Source organism: Vombatus ursinus, unplaced genomic scaffold, assembly GCF_900497805.2.
Source record: "Vombatus ursinus unplaced genomic scaffold, bare-nosed wombat genome assembly UNPS02014768.1, whole genome shotgun sequence".
Taxonomy (NCBI): domain Eukaryota; kingdom Metazoa; phylum Chordata; class Mammalia; order Diprotodontia; family Vombatidae; genus Vombatus; species Vombatus ursinus.
The window spans coordinates 32,655,570-32,678,102 of record NW_020954546.1 but is presented as its reverse complement, the minus strand read 5'-3'; the positions used below and the strand labels follow the sequence as shown (position 1 = coordinate 32,678,102).

Here is a 22,533-nt window from a genome sequence, read left to right as displayed (position 1 = left end):
ATTGTGTCAGTCTTGGCAACTGTTTTGAAGACTGCTATTCATCCCTGATCTCATTAAGATTATGATAATAAAAACTTCTGATAGGAATCTTCATATGGGAACCTGTGTTTGCAGGTCAGTGTGCCACAGGGAGCTGGTGGGTCACTTCGAGATCTGCAAAACACTTTATATACGTGGTCTCATTTGATGCCCACAGCAATCCTGTAAGGTAAGTGTTACAGGTGTCATTATCCTCATTTCACAAATGAGGAAACTGGCTGAGCAACTGGCCCAGGGGCTCAGAGCTGGCAAGCAACTAAATCTAAGACTTCATGTTGCCAAATCCTTTCTATCCACTAATCCACACAGTGTCTCTGATATTCCCGAGAAAGATCACATAATAGCTTGCATTTACGTAGCGATTTAAGGTTTGCAAAGCACTTTAGAAATATTATCTCACTTGATCTTCACAATAACCCTGGGGGTGGGAGGAGGGAGGGAGGATCAGTGCTATTATTATCCCCATTTTACAGATGAAGAAAACAGGCTGGGAAAGGTTATTATTATTATTAACAATAATAATAACCAACATTTATATAGTGATTACTATGTGTGCTAAGCACTTTATAATTATTAGCTCATTTGACCCTCCCAACAACCTTGGAAGAGAGATGCTATGATTATTGCCATTTTATACTTGAAGAAACTGAGAAACGTGGTTCAGTCACTCTTTGGTAGGGTTAGGGGTTTAGTTCAAGCGCAGCCGCAACTCACTGCTCCCCTAGAAACATACCATGCGGAGTTCGGTCCTCTCTTAATAAACAAAACTTAAACTGAAGTGAGCAAAGGGATGTTTATTTATTTATGGTTTTTGCAAGAGGTGGGTGTGTGATACCCCCCCCCCCAAAAAAGAAGGGACATACATACACACACACACACACACACACACACACACACACACACACACACACACACGCACTGACAGACGCCCGAGCAAGCCTTTTATGCAGTCAGTTCCTTCTTGTCCCTCCCTTCAGAGCCGGGATTGGTCCTTGCTCTTCTGGGTTACAACCTTTCTGATACTCTCACTTCATAATACTTTCCTCCTCCTGCTAACATATGAAATGTTCCTAATTCTGTGTTATTGCTCCCTTCTGGGAGGAGAAGTTAGTATTAATGAGCCTATTACCATTCGAACTCTAAGTAAAGCTTATCTTTGTCCTACTTCCAGCCTCTTTAACCAAACAACCAATTTCATCCACTTTTACCTGGTTCTAGAACCTCTGACCTAGAGCTACCTTTTCTCCCAATTTCCTTATATGGAAATATAATGGCTTCTTACCTCTCACAAAACTGAGGCAAACAGAGGTTTTGGTTTGTTTTTTTTTTTTACTTGCCCAGGGTCACACAGCTAGGTGGTACAGTGGGTAGAGCTCCAGGCCTGTAGTCAGGAAGTCCTAAATTCAAATTCCACCTCAGACACTTACTAGCTGTATGACCCTGGTCAAGTCACTTAACCCTATTTGCCTCAAGTTCCTCATCTGTCAAATGAGCTAGAGAAGGAAATGGCAAACCACTCCAGCATCTTTGCCAAGAAAGCCCCAAAAGTCCATGGGGTCACCCAGAGTCAGGCATGACTGAACAACAACAACAAGGTCACACAGCTAGGTAAGTGCCTGAGGCAGGATTTAAACTCAGGTCTTCCTCAATCCAAGACTAATGTTCTAACCCCTGTGCCACTTAGCTGCTCTGAATCCTCTGATCCTAGAATTCAGTCCATTATAGCCAACATACTGCGGTGGTGCCCTGTTGACAAGGTTCTGGGGGAAGATATAAAGACCGTCTGCCGTTTTGTGTACTCCATCACTTAGTGACCCATGTTGCTTTTGCAAATTCTCATCCTCTGGAGCTCCAGTGCCTTGCATTTCACAAGATATGGCCTTGGATTCCTTTTGCTTTTTTTTTTTTTTTTTCATTCTCTTTATTTGTATTCCAAACTTAACAAACACCAAACAAAAGCAGCATTTCCTCGGACTTCATAGAACAGAAGGAGGGGATTGATTGCCCATTGAAATCATGAATCTCCATTATGTGGAGCTGGCTTTTTTTTTTTTTTAAGTTTTATTAGATTTCAAAAACAAGTGTTTGACGTGCAAGCCACAGCTGGATAGGAAGGGCTGTCATCCGGACCAGCCTTTAGCTAGACTGCTCAGGCTGTATCTAGACCATCAGCTCAGTTAAGAAGCTTGTCTCCCGAGGCATGAATGCGGGGGGAGGGGTAGTAATTTGTGCCGCCATCTCGAACTACAACTTTTGAAATATTGTATTTTAAAATATTGAAATAAATGTTCATATTTTAAATCCCAATGAAAGCTTGCTCTCCGTGGCACAGGGGTGCATTTATTTTATAATCCAAGACACAGTTATTACTTATTCGTTGCAATGTTGCATTATTTTATTATTCTTTTCCTCTCTCCCCTTGTAACATTCTCAGAGCTCCAGGAGCAGTGAAGAGGGATGGATTTGGATTCCAGGTTCGGTACTACTGCTGTGTTCTTGGACAAGTTGCCTCAAGTTTCCTTCATTGTAAAATGATGATGGGTCAGTCAGTAAGCATTTGACAGCACAGGGACAGACTTGGTGCCAGGCACTTGCTTGGCAATTCGATGCAAAGACAAAAACGAAAGCGCCTATATAGAGAGGGGGCGACGTGTACAAGTGAGGATAGGTCCTGGACCTGTTTATTAGTAGCTACAGAGAAGTCTCTATCTAGGAAGGTGTCTCTCTACCATTTAGCCTTAGAGAATTGCCTAGCCCAGAACCGAGAGGTTAGGTTATTTGCCCAAGATCACACAGGCAGTCTGGGTCAGGGGCAGGTCTTGACAGGGAGGTGGTCTTCCCCACTAAATTTAAGTCATTACATCAACTACCTCTCACAACGCACACAAGTATACGTATATGAAACAAATGCAAAATAAGGACAAAGTAATTTTTCAAGGAGGCTCTAACAGCTAGGGAGCTAGGGAAAGGCTTCCCGTGGAAAGCGGTGGTGCTTAGGCTGAGCTTTGATTCTAGGGGTGCTAAGAAGTGGGGGTATTGGGGGTTTTGGTGAATTTTGGTGAACCAGCTTTGGGGACAGGTTCTCCATCACTTTCTTAAGTACAGACTATTAACAAAACAATATATCAAGTCCTGATTTGTGGAATTTGATCATTTTCGAGGTGAGAAAACGTAAAATTTTCACTGAAAATTTAACCACCTGCCCCTCTCCCCGACCTGGTAGGAGCTGGCTCTAGCCCGCCCCTAAAGGAGGTGAGCAAGGGGAGCGTTCTGGGCCTAGGGGAGGGGAGAGAGCCAGTGCAAAGCACCGGAGACCTGAGTGTGAGAGCAACAGCACGCCGAATGACGTCAAAGTCCATGTCCACCTGCAGACCTACGCTCGCATCCTGGATTCTAGAGTCTCTCCCTCCAGAGCCAACACCCCCGCCCTCTCGCAGCTATGGCGGAGGCGGAGACAACGTCCCGCCGCACCACCAGGGGGCAGGGTGCGCTCTCGGCGGCGTGGCCGTGCTGTGGGGGCGGCGCTCTAGGCCTCCCGCATCGTTTTCCTCCACGTGGGGATTCGGGATGGCGGCGGAAGCGACTGTGAGCCGGTTTGGGGTTTGGGGGCGTGGGAGTTTAGGGGCGATCGGGGAGAAGGAGTAGCCCACGCGGGGGGGGACCCTAACCCTGGGAACGAAGAGTGACACGCATGGGGTGGGGGTCCCAATAGACTCCCCTCTCCCCGGTACAGCCGCTCCCCTCGAGTGTCGGTGGCAGAACGAGGGGGTGCGTGGGGAAGTTCGGGGCGGTGTGTGTGCCCCAATAGACTGTCTGCCCCCTAGAGGAGCTCTCAACCCTCCCCTCCCTCCCCGCGTGTCCGTGGCAGGACTAGGGGGTGCGTGGGGATGTTCAGGAGGGTGTCCCAAAAGGTAGACACCCACCCACGACATCCCTTACCAGATGGAGGCTCTTAACCCCCCTCCCACCCCCGTGTGTCCGTGGCAGGACGAGGTGGTGCGTGGGGATGTGCAGCGGCTGCTGGTCCAGTTCCAAGATGAAGGCGGGCAGCTGTTGGGCTCGCCCTTCGACGTGCCCGTGGACATCACCCCGGACAAACTCCAGCTCGTCTGTAATGCCCTGTTGAGTAAGGTAGGAAGTCCCCACGACCCGCGTGGGTTAAGTAAGAGGCTAGGGCCTCGGCACAGGAGGCAGGAAGACCAGGACTAGCAGTGCACCCCTGGGCCTCAGTTTCCTCATCTGTAATCCATGGCACCTCAGAAAACTTCTGACCCTAAATCTGTGAACCTGTGAAATGCCCCCTGTGTGATCCCTAGACTTGTCAAGTTAAGCATTTATTGGTGCCTACTATCTAGAAGAAAGAAAACAAGCATTTATTAAGCGCTAACCCAATGCCAGGTATTGTGCTAGTCTCCGAACTTTAGGGTTTCAATTAACCAAGGGTCCATGAATTTGGTGGGTTTTTTAAATATGAAAAAAATGATAATTATTTCAATATAATTGGTTTCCTTTGTAATCCTAGTTAAAAACATTATGCTGATAAGGGATACTTGGGTCTTGCCAGATGCAAAAAAGTTAAGAACCCTTGCCCTAGAAAGACACAAAGTTTACATGAGGTGATTCCTGACCTCAGGGAGCTTACGGTCTAGTGATTATGGAAGAAAAAGGCTGCAGGAAGAGCCCTGAGTTCCTATTTGTTTATTTTTGTGTGAGTGGGAGGGCTCTTTGAGACATACCTTTTCAGAACATCCTTGCTGCCCATCTCCAGCTAGAGAAGTGAGGGACTCGGGATGCCCAATGGACATGGCCTAGGCAGGGATTTCTATTGCTCAGCTATGTATTTTGGTTACAAGGTTGGTTTGTTTTTTTTTTTCAAGAGATGAGGAGGAGGGGTATCTGGAAGGGAGAGAAAATAATTGCTTGTTGATTTGGGGGAAAAGAATTTTTTTAATGACTGTCTATTTTATTTTTATTTTCAGCTCCAAATTTTCTCCCTCCACCCCTTCTCCACACATTGAGAAGGCAAGAAATACAGTACCCTTTAGACATGTGATGTCATGAAAGACATATTTGCACATTAGTCATGTTGAAAGAATGTCTCTTCATTTTGTAGACTCGTAGATTTAGAGCTAGAAGGAACTGAAGAAACCATCTAGGTTGTTTCCCCCCCCCCCCCATCACAGATGAGGACTTGGCCCAAGTACCATCTTTTCCATGACTTTTTTTGGGAGGGGGCTTGGCAATGGGGTTAAGTGATTTGCCCACACCCACACAGCTAGTACATGTTATTTGAATAACATGTTATGTTATTTGAACTCAGGTCCTCCAGACTCCAGGACCAGTTCTCTATTCACTGTGCCACCTAGCTGCCCCTTTTTTTCATTATTATTAATTTGTTTTGATGTATCAACAATCACTTCCATAAGCTTTAGAGTTTTAAATTTTTCTCCCTCTCCTTTCCCACCTCCCTCCCCAAGATGGCTCGCAATCTGATGTAGGCTCTACATATACATTCCTATTAAACATATTTTCATATTAGTGATGTTCTAAGTAAGAATTAGAACCAATAGGAGGAACCACCAGAAAGAGGAAACAAAACAAAACAGAAGAAAAAAATAGCAAATGGTATGCTTCGATCTGCATTCAAACTCCATAGTTCTTTCTCTGCATGTGGATAGCATTTTCCATCATGAGGCCTTTGGAGATGTCTTAGATTGTTGCATTGCTGAGAAGGGTTAAGTCTATCAATATTAGTCATCGCACAAGGTGGCTGTTTATGAAGTCTTTCTTAAATCTTCCCCTTCACCCCTGCCTGTAGTGCCTCATTCTCAAAACTGTCCTCCGCCCCTTAATTGGGATAAGGTAGAAGCAATGTGTGATGTTTCCTAAAGGGGCACTTGAAGTGAATCTTGAAGGAAACCAGTGTTCTAAGAGGTAGAGGTGAGGGGGGAGGCCCTTCCAGACGTGAGGGACCGGCTATGCAAAGGCATGGTGACTGGAGATGGGATGGGGTATGTGAGAACCAAGAAGGCGGCCAATTTGGCTGGATTGTAGGGTACACAAAGAGGGGTAATTATCCCAGAAAGGGAGGTTGGGTAACAAACAGGTTTGTATTTGATCATGGTGGTAATAGGGAACCATTGGAGTTCAGTGAAGTAGGAGGGGTGATACGGCCCAATCTGGGCTTTAGGAAAATCATTCTGGCGGTTGTATGGAGATTGGATTGGAATAGGGAGAGACTCCAGGCCCAGAGAACAATTAGGAAGCTCCTGCAGTGGTCCAGACTAGAGGGACGGGGGCTGAATGGGTAGAGAGAAGGGGATGACGTTGAAAGGTAGAAATGACTGGACTTGGCCTGATTGGCCCTGTGGGGTGAGAGAGAGTGCAGAAGAGTCAGGGATGACTCAGGCTGAAGTCCTGAGTCACCTGGAGGGTGGTGACGCCCTTGACAGCAATATGGCAAGTTTGGAAGAAGGGTGGGCTTGGGTAGCAGAAGAAGATGACTCGTTCTGCTTTGGCCGTGTTGAGTTTGAGCTGCCTGTGGGTTGGCTAAGTTCAAAACGTCCGGGGGAGAGTTGGTGGGCCAGGTCTGGAACAGGAGAGGGACCAGGGCTGGGTATTTAGATCTGGGACCGGATGAGGTCACTAAGTATGACGAGAAAGAGAAGAGGGTCCAGGACAGAGCCCTGGGGGACACCCACAGTCGCGTGGTGGGGAGCAGTGAGACAGGGAGGAGTCGGACCGAGAAAGTGGCTACTAAGTCGTCTGTGACCGGCATTGGGGAAGGGACCTCTGCACAGCCTTTCCCGCTGGCATCGGGGTGCCGCATCCCACTCCTCCGGCAGAAATGCTCTTCATGCTGTCTTGCTGTCATTGAGGGCGATCGCTCAGAGAGGGTGGGCCCAGGGATGTGATGATGTGATGAATGATGATCGGGTCACAGAATGATCACGGGTCCACCTGCCTCATTTTACAGAGGAGGAAACTGAGGCCCAACCTGACTTTCCTTGGATCAGTTCAGGGAGTCTTCACTGAAAAGGGGGCCGTCGCCTGTTCTTTGGTAAGGGTTCACTTCATTCCTCTTCCTCTCTAGGAGGACCCCCTACCCTTGGCCTTTTATGTCCACGATTCAGAGATCATCACTTCACTGGAGAAGACGCTTGAGTCTAAGTCGGTGGAGACCGAGAAAGTCCTTGACATCATTTACCAGCCACAAGCTGTGTTCCGGGTCCGAGCCATCACCCGATGTACCAGCTCCCTGGAGGGTCACACTGAGGCTGTCATCTCTGTAGCCTTCAGCCCCACGGGGAAGTAAGGACGGAGCCAGACTTGGGGTGTTGGACAGGAGACCTGAGCCTCTGAGTCTGGGGCCTGGTGGAAGGGTTCAGCCATCTCAGATGGGGCCTCCATCAGTTGGTGGGGCATGTTTCCCAGAATCTGTCCTGATTGTCCTCATTCCTAGGGGAGGGAGGGGCGGAGTCCGAGCCACATTCTGAGGGTGTGCCCACCCCACTGTGGGAAAGGTATTTGTTTCTGATTAGGTAGATTACTTGTTGTTTTACTCTTTAAAAAAAAAAGGGAATCCAAACAGATCCTGGTTATTGGGGAATGTTTAATAGGCTACATGGCCTTTGGGACCCAAGGGACTCCCTGGTGTAAAGCTCAGAGGTGCCATTCTCTGCTTCCCCCAGGTATCTGGCCAGCGGCTCCGGAGACACCACTGTGCGCTTCTGGGATCTCAATACAGAAACTCCCCACTTCACTTCCAGGGGTCAGTATGGGGGCAGGTGAGCAGAGGGGGCACGCGGCTCTCAAAGCCTCTCTCCGGGGCAGGGCAGAGCAGCCTAAAAGAGTGCCTTGGGGAGGGCTGGGGACTAAGGAGGCCCAGATTCAAACCCCACACCACCTTGTAAGACCTAGGCAGCATCCCTCCCATCCACAGTCAAGACTGCATCCCTCCTCAGGCCCGGCCTTCTCGTGAATGAGAGATTGGATGGAAGGGAGAATGTAGCCTTACACACCTGTCCCTGCTCATGGATGGATAACTCTGAAATCCACGGCTGGATTTAGACGGGGTGGGGGATGGGCATCTTCTGGTACCAAGGGCTGCCTGTTCTGTCCCCTTATGGCCTCCTCTCCCTGTCCTTTGCTCTCTTAGGTCACAGACATTGGGTCCTCAGCATCTCCTGGTCTCCAGATGGCAAGAAACTGGCCTCAGGCTGTAAGAATGGCCAAGTGAGTGGCTACCCTGTGACCATTTAGGCAATCTGGGGTCTGCTCCCCCAGGGAGCTGGAGTTCTGTGTCTCCAGAGAAGGGCCATGTAGAAGATGTATTTAGGTAGTATCTACCCTGTTTAATGAAATGTTTATTGAGTGCTTTGTACACTAAGTAGTCTGATACAAATGCCAGACAGTTCTGCCCTCACGGAGCTTACATTCTAAAAGCAGAAGACATAAACACACACACACACACACACACATACAGAGCGAGCACATATTCTAGGAGGGTGGGAACTGGGCAAGGAAGGGCCTTTAATCTAGGAAGTCACAGGAATGGTCCAGGCAGATAACTGGATAGTATGGGAAGCATGCGTGATCGGAGGTGACCTAGGTCAGGGCCAGCCATGGGAGATGGCGTTTGCCAATGAGGACAGCTCAGTTCCAGGTCTGGAGGCCCAAAGACCAGTGGATTAAGCTCCCTGGCTCTGATCCTGAGTGTGGGGAATGGACTGATTCCAGGTGGGAGGGGGAGAGAAGGGCAAGGCCCTGGGTTGGGGTTCAGGGGGACTCCAAGGGCTCCTTTCCCTCAGATTCTCCTGTGGGACCCAAACACGGGGAAGCAGTTGGGCAGGGCCCTTGCCGGACATAGCAGGTGGATCACAGGACTGAGCTGGGAGCCGCTGCACATGTGAGTGGAAGGGGTGTTGCCCACTCGGTCCCACCAAAGAGGATGCATGGGGGGTGAGGAGGGTGGGCCCAGGAGCCTCAGCCCTTCAGCTTTCAGCTGCTCCATCCTCGGAGGCGCCTGGGTGAATGTGTGGCGTGGGGCAGGTGGGTGAGCTGAGTGGAGGTGTGCTCGCCGTGCCATGCTGGCCTCGCCTGGCAGCTTCGATTTTCCTAGACATCACCAAGGGGTTTAATTGGAGGAGAGCCCTTTGGGGGACCTTGGCCAAGCGAGGAGTCGGGAGGGACTGTGGAGGGGAAGCCAGTGTTGCACCAGCATGGGGATCACACCTTTCTCCTGTCCAGGAACCCCGAGTGCCGCTACATGGCCAGTAGTTCGAAGGATGGCAGCGTCCGGGTCTGGGACACAACCGTTGGCCGATGCGACCACATCCTTACCGGACACACCCAGTCGGTCACCTGTATCAGATGGGGAGGGGATGGCCTTCTCTACTCGGCCTCCCAGGACCGAACCATCAAAGTCTGGCGGGCTCTTGATGTGAGGAGTCGTAAGACAAAGGGAGTTAGAGCTTGGGGAGGGGGGAACCTGAGAGATAATCTAGTTTAGCTTTCCTCCATTTTACAGATGAGGAAACTGAAGCTCGGGGAGGTTGACCCTGGCACCTATTTTGTGTATTTTCTGATTCTCATCCCCCATTTCCCCTCTTTCCCAGGGGGTGCTGTGCAGGACACTACAGGGGCACGCCCATTGGGTGAACACCATGGCACTCAGCACTGACTACGTCCTTCGAACGGGTGCCTTCGAGCCGGCAGAGGCCTCAGTTAACCCTCAGGATGTCCAGGGCTCCTGTGAGTGAAATGGAAGGGCTAGGGGAGAGAAGGAGGTTGATGGCAGCCTCTGGAGGGAGGCCCTGGGCCGTTTGTCTCAGGTTGTTTTCTGACTTCATCCTTTTCCTAATCTTTCTTCTTTTCTGTCCCATGCTGGACACAGTGCAGGAGCTGAAAGAGAGAGCGCTGGACCGTTACAACCAGATTAGGGTGAGTGTGTGGGGCGGCCCTCCTCCAGGCCATGAGAAGCCCTTCTCTCCAGACTTCCCTTCTTCCCGGCAGCCTCCTCTGTTGATTATCCCCAGAACACTGAGAATAACAGAACCATGAAATGTTGAGGTTTGAAGGGGTCTTGGAGTAAACTGAGGCAAAAAAAAGCACAAGGTTACTGGCGCAGCTGGAATTTAAATTCAGCTCTTCTGCCAGTGCAATATTCTTGTTGTTTCCATGTAGGTAGATGTTTAATGAGTAGGAGTGTACATTTAGAGCAGGAAGTAATGATAAAGACCCACCTGATTATTCAACAGAAGAGGAAGCTGAGGTTACAGAGGGGTTAGAGCTGAGTTCAAAGTGGACGTCAGATACTTAGTAGTTATGGGATTCTAGGGGAGTCTGTACTTCAGGTATGCCTGCCTCCATTTTCTCATCTGTAAAATGGGTATGATGATAGTACCTCCCTCCCAGAGTTGTTGTGAGACTTGAGTGAGATAATGATTGTAAAGTTCATAGCCCTTTATATAGGGGAGTTGTTGTTATTTAGTCACTTCCCCAGAGTCAGACAGACAGCTAGTGCCCGAGACGAGATTCTCAGCAGTATAACCACCGCACTGCTCAGCTGCCTCTAGATTTTAGAGCTGGAGGGGCCCTTATTGGCCGTAGGGGACCAAAGCATAGAGAGGTTGTCGCCTGACCAGGGTGACACAGAAGGTTCTGAACTCAGGTCTTCCCGCGTCTGGTCGTAGCTCTGTAACTTTCATGTAGGGCCGCATAACTGACACTGTTTGATTGAACAGACACTCATTAAGCTCTTCCTGCATACTGGTGCTCGATTCTGGGGTTCCAAGACAGAAATGGGCTTCGCCCTCTTTGCAAGGTCCCCAGCAGTCCTCGTGACTTTGGTCCTTCTTGACTCCTCTGCACCACCTGATGGAGTGTCGGGGCATAACACACGTTGATTTCAGTTACTGTTGGCAACGGGTCTCCTCCCCTGAGAGTCAGACCCTGTTTGTCTGCCTCCTGAGCAGCGGTGGATGAGGATGAGTGTGTGTGTGTTCTCACCGCCCTAGGGTCTGGGGCCAGAGAGGTTGGTCTCGGGTTCCGATGACTTCACGCTGTTCCTGTGGACCCCGTCAGAGGACAAGAAGCCCCTGCAGCGAATGCTGGGACACCAGGCCCTCATCAATCAGGTGCTCTTCTCCCCTGACGCTCGCATCATCGCCAGTGCCTCCTTCGACAAGTCTATCAAGTTGTGGGAAGGGAAGACCGGCAAGTGAGTCTGCAGTGGGGAGGTGTGGAGGCGTGGGGCTGTGGGATGCCCCTGTCGGGGAGGGTGTCATCTAGCTTTAGTCCACCCCCTCTAAGACCGAGGCCCAGGAGAGTGCTGGGCACCAGCCACCGCTTCATGTTCCGTCATCTGTAAAATGGAGGGGTTTTCTCCATGGCCTCTAGAGGTCCTTCCTCTTCAAATCTCTGGTCTTTTAAGAGGGGGCTTGTGTCCCTTAAGACACGTGCATAGAAAATAGATATTAGGCACTGAGAAGCAAGTCTAAATTAGTAGAGTAGCACCTGTATGTGTTAGTCATGAAGAGATACAGGGAGGGAAATCAATTAGTCAGCAAGTATTTATTAATCACCGACCATGTACCAAGCCCTGAGGAGATAAAGATAAAAATGAAACCGTTGGTTCATCCCACTAAGGCGGGCTGTAAAACACCCAGACTAGGGGTGGATGGGGCTTTGCTCCTCGCATGTACAGGCATTCCCAACCTCTTCTCCCTCCTGTGCCATACCTGTCCTGGTCCTCTCTGCCTGCCCTCTCCCTCTTATTCTTTGCTGCGCTATTTGTTCCCAGAACGGTAACTGAAGAATCATGGGAGGAAAGATTTAGAACTAGAAGGGATCTTGGAGTTCATCTAATCTAACCTCCCTCCTTCATCGTACAAATGAAGAAACTGAGTCCCAAGTGTCAGGGGTAGGATTTGAACCTAGATCCTTGGACTCCAAGATCAGTGCTCTTTCACGGTTAACCCTGATGTCTCCCACTGACCTCGAAACAGTGTCCTGGAGGCTAATAAGGAAAGGCATCCTGGAGAAGGTTAATTTTAAGGAATGAGAAGGAGAAGAAGAGAGGATTCCAGAGAGAAGAAAATGCCTTTTGGAAAGGAGAGAACAAAAAGAGTTGTAGGTTAAAGCTTTGACGAGTAACAAAAGTAAGAAATTAGAAGAAGAGTGTGGCCAAGGGTCTTAAAAGCTGAGGAGGAAATGACAGTAGGCTCTTGAGCAAAGGAGGGACCCGTGTCCTCTGCCTCTACTCCAGGTATCTGGCTTCCCTCCGAGGCCACGTGGCAGCCGTGTACCAGATCGCCTGGTCTGCAGACAGCCGGCTCCTGGTGAGCGGGAGCAGTGACAGTACGCTCAAGGTGTGGGACGTGAAGACCCGGAAGCTGGCTGTGGACCTCCCTGGTCACGCTGATGAGGTAGCCGCACCCCAGGATTCAGAGGGAGGGAGGGAAGGAATGATGGAGGGAGGACCAGGGCGGGGTGTGGGTTGCTGCTGCCTCACTTGACTTGGCTTTGACTTAAAATGTCTTCCTCTTGGTTCAGGTGTTTGCTGTGGACTGGAGTCCGGATGGCCAGCGGGTGGCAAGTGGTGGGAAGGACAAATGTCTCCGCATGTGAGTCTGGGGCTCTGAGGGATCAGCCAGCTCTTGAAGGCTGGGCTGTCGCTACCCGCTGTTTCCCTCCACGTGCCCCCTGGGCAGGTTCAGCATCTTTTCCACCAAAATACAGAATTCTGGGTTCCTTTTAAAGCACTTAGGCCAACTCTTGGGTCCCTCAGCTTTTCTGAATCTGTTCTTAAATGGATCACTGATCTAAGATCTCTCAGACGGCAGCTGGGGGATTGGGGTGGAGGGACAGGAACAGAGGCTGGCACAGTGTGGCACACTTACAATCCTTCCTCAGACACTTCCTAGCTGAGTGACCCTAGGCATAGTCACTTAACCTCTCTGTGTCTCAGTTTCCTCATCTGTATAATGGGAGATGTTGTCCTGGATGGCCTCTAAGGGCCCTTCTAGATCTAAATTCAGTGATGCTTTGATTGGGAGGGGAGAATGACAGAAGGTTGAGCTGTATGTAGTAGAGAGGTCCTGCAGGAGGGTCAACCCCAGCCGGCATCACTGAGCCTTGTGGGGTGCTGGAGAGGGGAGCTGGAGCAGAGTGTCAGGTCCCTCCCACCGGGAGCCTGAGACACCCAGGCTCTCATCCTGGGGGTCAGGTGGGGGAGGCACAGCCGCAGCTGGGTGGTCCAGGTTCCTTCTCAGGCCTTCTTGAATGAAGAGCCCTTTCTCACCGAGAGCTCTGTCCTGATGCTTTCTTTTGTCCACAGATGGAGGAGGTGAGAGCCCGGAGCCTTCCCGCCCCTTCCGCTCTAACACTGTGAATCCACAGCTCCATCTGTACCCTCCGCTAGCCGTCTTGGGGGCTGCAGGCAGGCTGGCTTGTCGGGGAGTGGGACAGGCGTTCTGCAGTCAGCGATGGCCGGACCAAAAGATGGTCAATGCAACCGTTGGACACGTGTGACGTAGGACGCGGATGGAGACGGGCGCGGCAAGGCGTGTGACAAGGGGCAGTGACCTTGGACCCCGAGCTGCAGCCGGAGAAGACGCGGAGGGCCTCCTGCAGGCCTCCACACCTGCCGCTTTTTATTCCCCTCTAAATGTTGACTTCCTCCAGAGTAGGATGCCTCTCTTTTGCCAAATAAATAAGTTATTTTTCTGTGGTTTTTTGTCATCAAATCCCGAGCTCTGGCAAAATCCTGGGACAGTCCTCTTGTCAAGCCCCCTCCCTCCCTTTGGCTAAGGCTACAGCAAAGCCGTCTCAGACAGAAAGTTTTGCCTTTGATATCTTCTGACCTTCATGGCCTCTCTCTTCATCCTCCTTACCTCGTTCTTTGGTCCAGCCCAACCAGTCTTGTTGCTCCTCACCCTGACATTCCATCGCTGAACTTTTGCCTAGGCCGTGCCCCATACCCAGCATGCCCTCCTTCCTCACTTCTACCTTTTTGAATCCCCAGTTTCTTTCAAAACTCAGCTCAGGTGCCCCCTCTTTGGGTCTTAGAAGCCTAGATTTAGAGCTGAGACATCATTGTGGTCCTACTTCATTTTACAAATGAAACTAAAACAAAGAGGTTAATGATGATGCTGGTGATAATCTAGCATTTATATAGTAACTTAAGGTTTGCTAAAGTGTTTTACTAAGTCCTTTCCTGATCACTGCCTTTTTTTAAAAAAAATGTTCTTTGTATTCAATTGAAAGTGTATGTTTTGTCTCCCTAAATAGAAAGTGAGCTCCGTAAAGGCAGGAAAGGTTTAATTTTTGTCTTTTATCTCTCAGGGCTTGGCATATAGTAGGTGATTAATAAATGCTTGTTGACTGATTTCCCTCCCCAGTCTCCCTTCCCCAGTCCATTTTTTCCCCCGCACAGGAGAGGAAATAAAAGCCCACCACAGTTTTCAAAAGCACAGACAGGAACCAAAAGGAACTTCCGGATCTAGTGTTTTTTTGACCCACCTCCACCCTCATAAGAGTCTGAGGCAGGATTTGAACTCGGGTCTTCCTGGCTCCACTCCTCTATCCAGTGGGCCACCCAGAGGGGTCCAACATTAGGTGGCCTCCCAGGTCTCTTCTAGCTCTGGTCCTGTGATAATCATGCCACTGAGCGGTGATGCTTCGATGAAATCAGGCATAGAAAATGCTTTGCAGACATTAAAATGCCTTAATCTCAATGCTGCTGCAACTGTCTCTCAAGGACTCTAAGCCCGGGGAAATAATATGCCCATGCTCCTCCAGCTGTCGTTGTGCCCTTGGTAAAGGAGTCCAGGAGACCACACTCGGGTCTATTGGTTGAATTCCAAAGTCACCCTAGTGTGAGCTGCCTTAGGACCCAGGTCTAAAACTTTCCCTCCTTGTGAGTCGCTCTTTCCACTTTTCTGTGATTAACTATTAAATCTTAAAAACTGCAGAAAGACTTGGGATTGTGTGTGTGTGTGTGTGAGAGAGAGAGGCAACCTGGCTTCTCATAGAAAGAAGCTCATTGTGAGTAGGGATTATATCTTTTTTTTTTATTATTATTATTTGCATCTCCAGGACCTCTAAGCACAGCTTCCCAGGACATAGTAGGTACTTGATAGATAAATGCTTTTTTTTAAAAAATTGATGATTTGGGGCAGGTTGGTGGTGCAGTGGATAGATCATCGGCCCTGAAGTCAGGAGGACCTGAGTTCAAATCTGGCCTCGAAACAAACACTTGATACTTACTAGCTGTGTGACCCTGGGCAAGTCACTTAACCCGAATTGCCTAAAAAAAAAATGATTTGTGGACTAAATATCCTTGGAGGGAAATCTAGAATCTGTGTGTGTCTTGACCCAGGTGTTCCCACTGCTTGAACCTTAAGTCCAGAGAGAGCCTGGGTGGGGCTGAAGTTAGAAAACCAGAGTCCAAATACCTGTCATAGCTCTCACCTCCTCCCTATGGGACCTGGATGGAGGAAGTCACCAGGTGACCAGGCTTCAGCTTCCTCATCTGTAAAATGAGGTCCTTTACCAGCTCTAAATCTCTGGTTGTGAACCGGAGTTGCATAAATGCTAGGCCTCAGTTTCCTTATCAGTCAAAATAGAGGAATAGACTAAGATGACCTTTCTAAGGTCCCTTTCTAGCTCTAACTCTGGTTATAACCCTAAGTCATATAGCCTCTGGGCCTCAGTTTCCTTATCAGTAAATTTAGAGGATTGGACTTAAGATGGCATTTCTAAGGTCCTGTGAATCTGGTTGCGACCCATCATTAAAATCTGAGCCTCAGTTTCCTCATCTGTAAAATTAGGCTATTGATTCCAGCTCTAGATCTTTGCATCCTATGTTTCCCTCCACTTGATGAACCCTTTGATATAGTAGATGAAGAACATGGGGCACAGAGAAATTAAACTCCAAAGTCACGTAGGTAGGAAGAACCCAGATTTTAAAATCCTAGAGGTTAATCTAGAATTTTGCAAAAGTTCTTTACAGGTGTTAATTTATTTGATCCTCCCAATGACCCTGTGCACATACAGGTGCTCTTATTACCCCCATTTTACAGGTGAGGAAATTGAGGCAAACAGGCTAAGTGACCTGTCTCCAAAGTCACACAGCTGAATCACACACACAATCTGAGCCCAGCTCCTCTGACTCAACATACGTGACAGCTTGTCCGACTCTATGTATATTGCTTTCTGACTTTGTCCTTTCTGACTCTGGGATATGTCCCCCCTCACTTCAAGGCAAGCACCCTGAGGGCCGAGAGGTGTTTATAGCTCTTTAATGAGGACGTGCTGTGAGTCCAGCTCTGAGGGGGGAAGGAAGGAGCCTGCCAGAAGCTATAGTCAGTGGCTCGACCTGGCTGCCAGCCAGTCTGAGGCTACTTGGGTCCAGTTAAGTGGGGGTCCTGCCGCATCATGTCCCCGCCAGGGGGTCGAGAGGCAGGGAAGCTGGGGCATTCCAGGGCTTGGGCAAGCAGAGGTGGGGCTCATCAGTGCTATGCTCTGTGTTGGTGCTAGACGAGGCTCCTGAGGGGCCCTGAGCGGGGGCCGAATAAATGGGTGAATGGTTGGGGCCGGAAGAGCCCTCTTAGTTGGGAAAAATGAATTCCAAGTCCTCCAGTCTCCTCAGCTCTTTGACCCCAACGTGTACCGTTTTCCTCTGGGGTTCTCGACGAAGCACGGTGATTTGGATGGGGTTCTCCTTGGGGAAGCCACTCACATTAATGGCCAGTGTGGAAAACTGAGTCAGAGAGAAAAAGAAAGCGGTGCTCGTTTCGCTCCTTTTCTAAATTCCCATTTTGATTTCCCACCCTAATTTTATTTCCCACTCTAATTCTATTGCTGCACCTCTTTGTCCCCAGTATACTCCCCTCAGGTTTCCAACTTCTTCCCTGGTTCCTATTTCCTACCCCCCCCCCATTTTCCTCCCTCAACATTTCCTCCCTCCATGCCCCCAACAATCGGGTTATTCCATAAAACGCTTATTAAATGCCTACTATGTGCCAGGCACAGATGACAAAAAAAAACCCGAACAAACCCCAGTTCCTGTCTCGAGAAGCTTATGCTCTACAAGGGGAGACGTGTGTGCGCGCTCTTTAAGGGGAGGGAACAGTTTATCCCCAAGCTTAGAGGTGCCTGGCACATAATTCTTATTGTTTAGTCTTTTCAGTAGCGTCCTACTCTTCATGACCCCATTTGAGGTTTTCTTGGCAGAGATACTGGAGTGGTTTGCCATTTCTTTCTCCGGCTCATTTTACAGATAAGGAAACTGAGGTACAGAGGGTAAAGTGACTTGGCCAGGGTCACACAGCTAGTGTTTGAGATCAGATTAGAACTCAGAAGGATGAGTCTTCCTGACTCCAGGCCTGGTGCTCAATCCACTGCCTGCCACCTAACCTGGCACATAGTAGGTATTTAGTAAGTATTTAATAAGTGCTTGTTGTCTGGTTCTATTTATTCAATTTCCCAGTATCTGTACAAATACACAAATAGCCTAGAGCACTGGATCTCAATTTTCTATGCTTGCTAAGGTAGCGGAGGAGGAGAGGAAGTAGGCAATGGTTATAGAGGATCCTCAAAGCCCTGGGTTTGAAAGCTTAATTGTGGGTCCACAGCTCTGGTAGGATGGCAGATTTTTAAGAACTAAAAGGGACCTTAGAAATTCATTTAGCACCAATCCCCTCATTTCATAGAGGAGGAAACTGAGGCCTAGAGAGCTTAAAGTGAACCTGCCTGAAGTTACAGAGATAGTAGGGAGCACAGCCCAAAGCTAAACCTAGGTCTTGAGATGCCAAATCCCATACTCTTTACCTGGCTTAGAGTAACAGTAAAAATACAAAATGGGAAGATTTTGTATGGGATTAGGGGCAGTTAGGCAGCACAGGTTATGCTGGGGATTGGAGTTAAAATCTGACCTCAGTTACTTACTAGCTGTATGATTCTGAGAAAGTCACTTGACCTCTGCCTGCCTCAGTTTCCCTATCAGTACAATGGCAAAATAATACATTACCTTCCTTCCCAAGGTAATTGTGAAGATGAAATGAGATAATATTTGTAAAGTGCTTTGCTAACTTTAAAGGGCTACGTGTAAATCTATTATTCCAGCTTGGAAAAGGCCATGAAGGAAGGTTCTGTCTTTCTGTCTGTGTGTCCGTGGGTCTGTCTGTCTCTCCCTCCCTGTAGTTGGCACTGACTGCGCCTCGCGGTTCCCTTCCACTCTCCCCCTCCTCTCCAGGGACGACGGGCCTGGACTCACTTTGTAGGGTTTGCACCATTCCCCTGGGCCTGCTAGGTTAGCAGCACGGATCCTGATGTAGTACTCGGTGTTCGGCTTCAGTTCCATGAGCTTGACAGACGTGCCCGTGATGTGGTTGAAGATCCAGGGGCAGTATTTTTCCCTGGGCATCTCATTCTTCACTTTGTCTTTCTTTAGCTCTGTCTCCTGCAGGAGAACCTGGTAGAAACTCACCCGCTGCTTGCCTTGGCTCCTGTTCCAGGTGATCTGGGGGAAGAGAGAACCCACACGGGCTTCCTTGTACCCAACCCATTCACAGCACCTGGAACATGAGTGGAAGCGCTTAAGAAATGCTTGCTGACATGGCTCGGTAGGGGACAAATACTCGTGGAATCATGGGAATCTAGAAGGAAACTCAAAGGCCATCTTTAGTCTAATTCCCTCAAGTTACAGATGAGGAAACTGAGGTCTAGGGGAGTGAAATGGCCTTTAAGATCCTAACTCTAGGAGCCAGAAGAGACCACAGAAGCCATCTATCCCAGGTTCCTCATTTTAAAGACAAGGAGAGGCAGTAGATAGAGCACTGGCCCTAGAGTCAGGAGGACCTGAGTTCAAATCGGACCTCAGACATTTATTAGCTGTGTGACCCTGGGCAAGTCACTTAAGCAGGATTGCCTCCCCCAAAAATAAACAAGCAAAGAAAATAAAGGTGAGGAAACCCAGAGAAGTTTAATTGACTTGCCTATGGTCACACAATAAACATCAGGAGGCAAGATTTGAACTCAGATCCTCTAACTCCAGAGCCAGGAATCTTTCCAGGTTGCATCTATGACTCTTAGTATGGAATGAGTCACAAGGTTTATTGTACCCTTAAACTTGACTTCAAAGGATCATAGATTTAGAACCGAAAGCAAACTCTGAGGTCAATGAATCCAACCTACTATTATTAATTTTACCAATGGGGGAAACTGAGGCCTGGAAAGGTTTAGTGACTTTACTCCAGGTCACACAGGTGGGAGTAGCAGAGCTGGGATTTGAAGCACAGGTCCTCAGATCTCAAATCCAACTCTCTTTCCCACTGTAGCAGCTGCTCTTTGGGTCCTATTCCTGAGGCACAATTCTGAGGATGTTATCAAGAGGAAAATAGGACCATTATGCTGCTGCCCAAAACTATTCATCCATAATTGTTTTATTTGTAATAGCAAAAAATTGGAGGGGAAGAAAGCAACTGAGAATACCAATAACAATTGGAGAAGAGTTCTATGAACTGTAGTATATGTTAATATAATGGAATCCTATTGGGCTAGATAAAAATGACATGTGAAGAATATCAAGAAATTTGGGAAGGATTGTCCAAGAGTGAGGTCAGGTGAACAATCAGGCCAACTTTCCACGGACCATGGCAAACAATAGGAGACATAAATAGATGTCGAGAAGGCAAGGAAACTTTACAAACAAGAACTCTCAGAACCGTTTGGAAGGAGGAAACCAATAACAACTCAATTGTTATTATTATTTTGTTCAAATTTACGTTAGTATTTTTTCCAAGTAAAGTATAAGTTCAAATTTTGGAGTTTTTATCTGAGGGCCAACTCCACATTTTGCTTGTTTTTTTTTGAGTGTTACTAAATTTCCAATAATAATTAAATAATTTTTAAATGATTAACCTACACTCAGTCCAAGTTGCACCCTGACTCCATCCATATCTCTTCCCTTCTGGTGTGTAGAGCATTGTACTTCATTCATTCATTCCTCTACCCATTCATTCATATTTATTCATTTGCTGCCTGGTCAATGTGAAAGTGAAATTTTCTGCCATTTCTTTAGATTGAGAACCAAAAGGCCTCCGAGGCCTCCCATATCATCCACTCCTCATTTATTCATTTCCTCACTCATTCTTTCACTCATTCCTTCATTCACTCATCCATTTAATTCGTTCATTCGCTCATTCTTTCACTTACTCATTCACTCACTCATTTCTTTCATTCACTCATTCTTTCACTTATTCATTCATTCACTCACTCATTCTTTCACTTATTATTCACTCGCTCATTTCATTCATTCACTCATTATATTCATTCACTTACTCATTCACTCACTCATTCACCCTTCTTTCATGGAAGTTTGAGTTTTTTCCCTCGCTGCCCCCATCAGACAACGTCACCCACCACAGCTGTGGAGTCACTGACGGTGTGCTCACAGATGAAGGGGACTTCGGGGATATCCACAACCACAGGAGACTCTGAGGAAGTAGAGATGGTGTCTACATCCGTCTCAGGGTTGTCCAGATCCAGGGGGACAAAGTTCGTCACTAGGGGCTCGGAATGGCTGGAACAGATGGACCGGTCCCCCTTCTCATTGTTCTCGGCCAAGGAGGCCAAGCTGAGCTTTGTCAGCTGTCTTTCCAGCAAGTCTAAGAAGCTGTTGCTGTTGGGCTGATACGGGGAAAATTCGAATGTGTTCAGCATGCTGGTGGGAATGGGGGAGTCGCTGGAGACTTCAGAACTAGACTCTTCTGACTCGAAAGGCTGACTAGGGAGGACAAAAACAACAAAGCATGCTGGAAAGGTGACAGCTGGACAGCCCTGGTCCATCCCATGGTTGGCCCGTAGAGATCACTTCAGGGATGCATCATTTGCTAAAATCACTGCGTGCCCACAACTCAAATCAACTCAAATGAGATATTTGTAAAGTGCTTAACAGAACATAGTGGATGCCATATAAATGCTTCCAGAGGTGGGGAACCTGTAGCCTCGAGGCCACATGTGGCCCTCTAGGTCCTCAAGGATGGCCCTTTGACTAAAGACATAGGGTGCCACATGCGGCCTCGAGGCTACAGATTCCCCACCCTTGCATTCCTTTCCTCCTTCTCTCCTTCCCTTCCCTGCCTCATGGTACTAAATTTAATTCAATTCAGCAAGCATTTACCAATTGCCTCCTAAGTGCCAAGCACTAACTAGGCACTGTAAATACGGAGACAAAACCAGCATATATAGTCCCTTGTCCTTAAGTAAGTTTACCTTTCAAGACCTATCTGGAAAGATAAGTTGGAGCCAGATTGTAAAATGCCAAACTACTTTATCTTAGAGGCAATAGAGAACTTACTGAGGCTTCCCAAAAAGCAGCGACTGAGGTCAGAGCTATGCTTTACTATGCTTTAGTAATATCAAGGATCTAGAATGGTGAGGTGCACCACCAAGCAAGACATCCAGTAGGCACCATTGAACTGAAGTAGTTGGAGGAAACCACGGTCTGTGTTTCTCTGTATTCTATGATGATAGAATCCATTTTTCTCCTCCCCTCCTAGCTATAAGGTTTTGCGAAGTTTGGGGGTAGTTATAGGGGCAGGGGGATTGTGTCATTCCAAGAGCAGCTGACACTAGAAGGGAAATGAAACCAACTAACTAGATGGGAGAAGATAAAATTGCATTGGTGGTAGAGAGTAGGTGGAAAAATATGTCAACCCACTCTCATCTGAATACAAAGGTTTCCTCCTCATCGTCCCAAGAATGCAGGGAACAGGTTGATCATGGGTCAAAGAAATTGATCCTTTCTCTAAAGGCTGCCCTGTCTGTTCCTAAGCCTTGTTCTTCTATAAAGAATGAAAGGAGGGATGGTGCTGGTCCTTACATCTCTTCTGAGTCTCCTTCCTCAACAAGGGTAGGCTTGGTGCATCTTGGGGGCATAGTGAACCCCTGGACAGAGAACCTCCGATCCACATGAATTGGGAACAACTTCTTAAATTGGCTAAATGGATCCTTCTTGTTGGAAATGTTTTGGTCCAAATCCTCCTCATCCTCCTCTTCCACTCTCCAGAGGACCCCAGATGCCATCTGCCTTCGCAAAGTGAGACCGAGAGGCTCAGTCACCAAGCAGGCTGGAAGCAGACATAAACTGTCAATGCAGCCTCTGCAGCCCTTGATTTTGGGGGGTGACTAGGGGGTGATGTCACCATGATACCAAACTGTAACAATTAGGTTTCCCCTGCCCCCTGATTGGTGGCTATTGCCATGAGGTCACTGTAGTACCAGATAGCCAGGACCAGAGATAGATGGAAGGGAGAGAAATCGGAGGACCTGGGGATGAGAGTGGGGATAAATGTGGGTGGGTTAGTTGCATGTTTAAAATAGGGAAACTCTAGACTTTCTCTGAAATCTATGGATTTTCCTCATGCACATGCACTTTTTGGGGGAACAGGGAGACATGTTGATTTGTGTTGATGACATAGGGAAAGA

General features: G+C 48.3%; 2 protein-coding genes across 3 annotated transcripts; one reads left to right on the top strand and one right to left on the bottom strand.

Annotated features, from left to right (window-relative positions):
- The first annotated feature begins 3,561 nt into the window (after positions 1–3,561).
- LOC114043405 (notchless protein homolog 1) lies at positions 3,562–13,774 on the top strand. 2 transcript variants are annotated; one of them, XM_027862510.1, is made up of 13 exons: positions 3,562–3,624; positions 4,027–4,170; positions 7,133–7,350; positions 7,731–7,810; positions 8,198–8,274; positions 8,850–8,947; positions 9,289–9,481; positions 9,657–9,792; positions 9,935–9,981; positions 11,058–11,260; positions 12,308–12,467; positions 12,595–12,665; positions 13,379–13,774. In XM_027862510.1, the coding sequence occupies exons 1-13, from the start codon at positions 3,607–3,609 to the stop codon at positions 13,389–13,391; spliced, it is 1,458 nt and encodes a 485-aa protein (XP_027718311.1). In that variant the 5' UTR covers positions 3,562–3,606; the 3' UTR covers positions 13,392–13,774. The 2 variants fall into 2 exon arrangements, with proteins under 2 accessions (XP_027718311.1, XP_027718312.1); XM_027862511.1 differs by lacking the exons at positions 3,562–3,624; positions 4,027–4,170; positions 7,133–7,350 and having other exon boundaries at positions 7,747–7,826.
- A 2,877-nt stretch (positions 13,775–16,651) lies between these two features.
- On the bottom strand, positions 16,652–22,131 carry LOC114042940 (fibronectin type III domain-containing protein 8-like). Its single transcript, XM_027861718.1, has 4 exons — positions 21,929–22,131; positions 20,467–20,830; positions 18,320–18,565; positions 16,652–16,804 (listed from the first exon to the last, which is right to left on the bottom strand). Exons 1-4 carry the CDS (start codon positions 22,129–22,131, stop codon positions 16,652–16,654), a joined length of 966 nt encoding a protein of 321 aa, XP_027717519.1.
- Between the last annotated feature and the right edge of the window lie 402 nt (positions 22,132–22,533).

Bases quoted from the DNA above. Each gene is read 5' to 3' on its own strand.
- LOC114043405 (XM_027862510.1), top strand. The intron at 8,275-8,849 runs GTGAGTGGCTAC...CCTTTCCCTCAG, and splicing joins CAGGCTGTAAGAATGGCCAA to ATTCTCCTGTGGGACCCAAA. The intron at 11,261-12,307 runs GTGAGTCTGCAG...CCTCTACTCCAG, and splicing joins TGGGAAGGGAAGACCGGCAA to GTATCTGGCTTCCCTCCGAG.
- LOC114042940 (XM_027861718.1), bottom strand. From the start codon at position 22,131: ATGGCATCTGGGGTCCTCTGGAGAGTGGAAGAGGAGGATGAGGAGGAT. The intron at 20,831-21,928 runs GTAAGGACCAGC...TGTCCTCCCTAG, and splicing joins GAAGGAGACTCAGAAGAGAT to TCAGCCTTTCGAGTCAGAAG. The intron at 16,805-18,319 runs GTGAGTCCAGGC...TCTCTGACTCAG, and splicing joins AATGGTGCAAACCCTACAAA to TTTTCCACACTGGCCATTAA.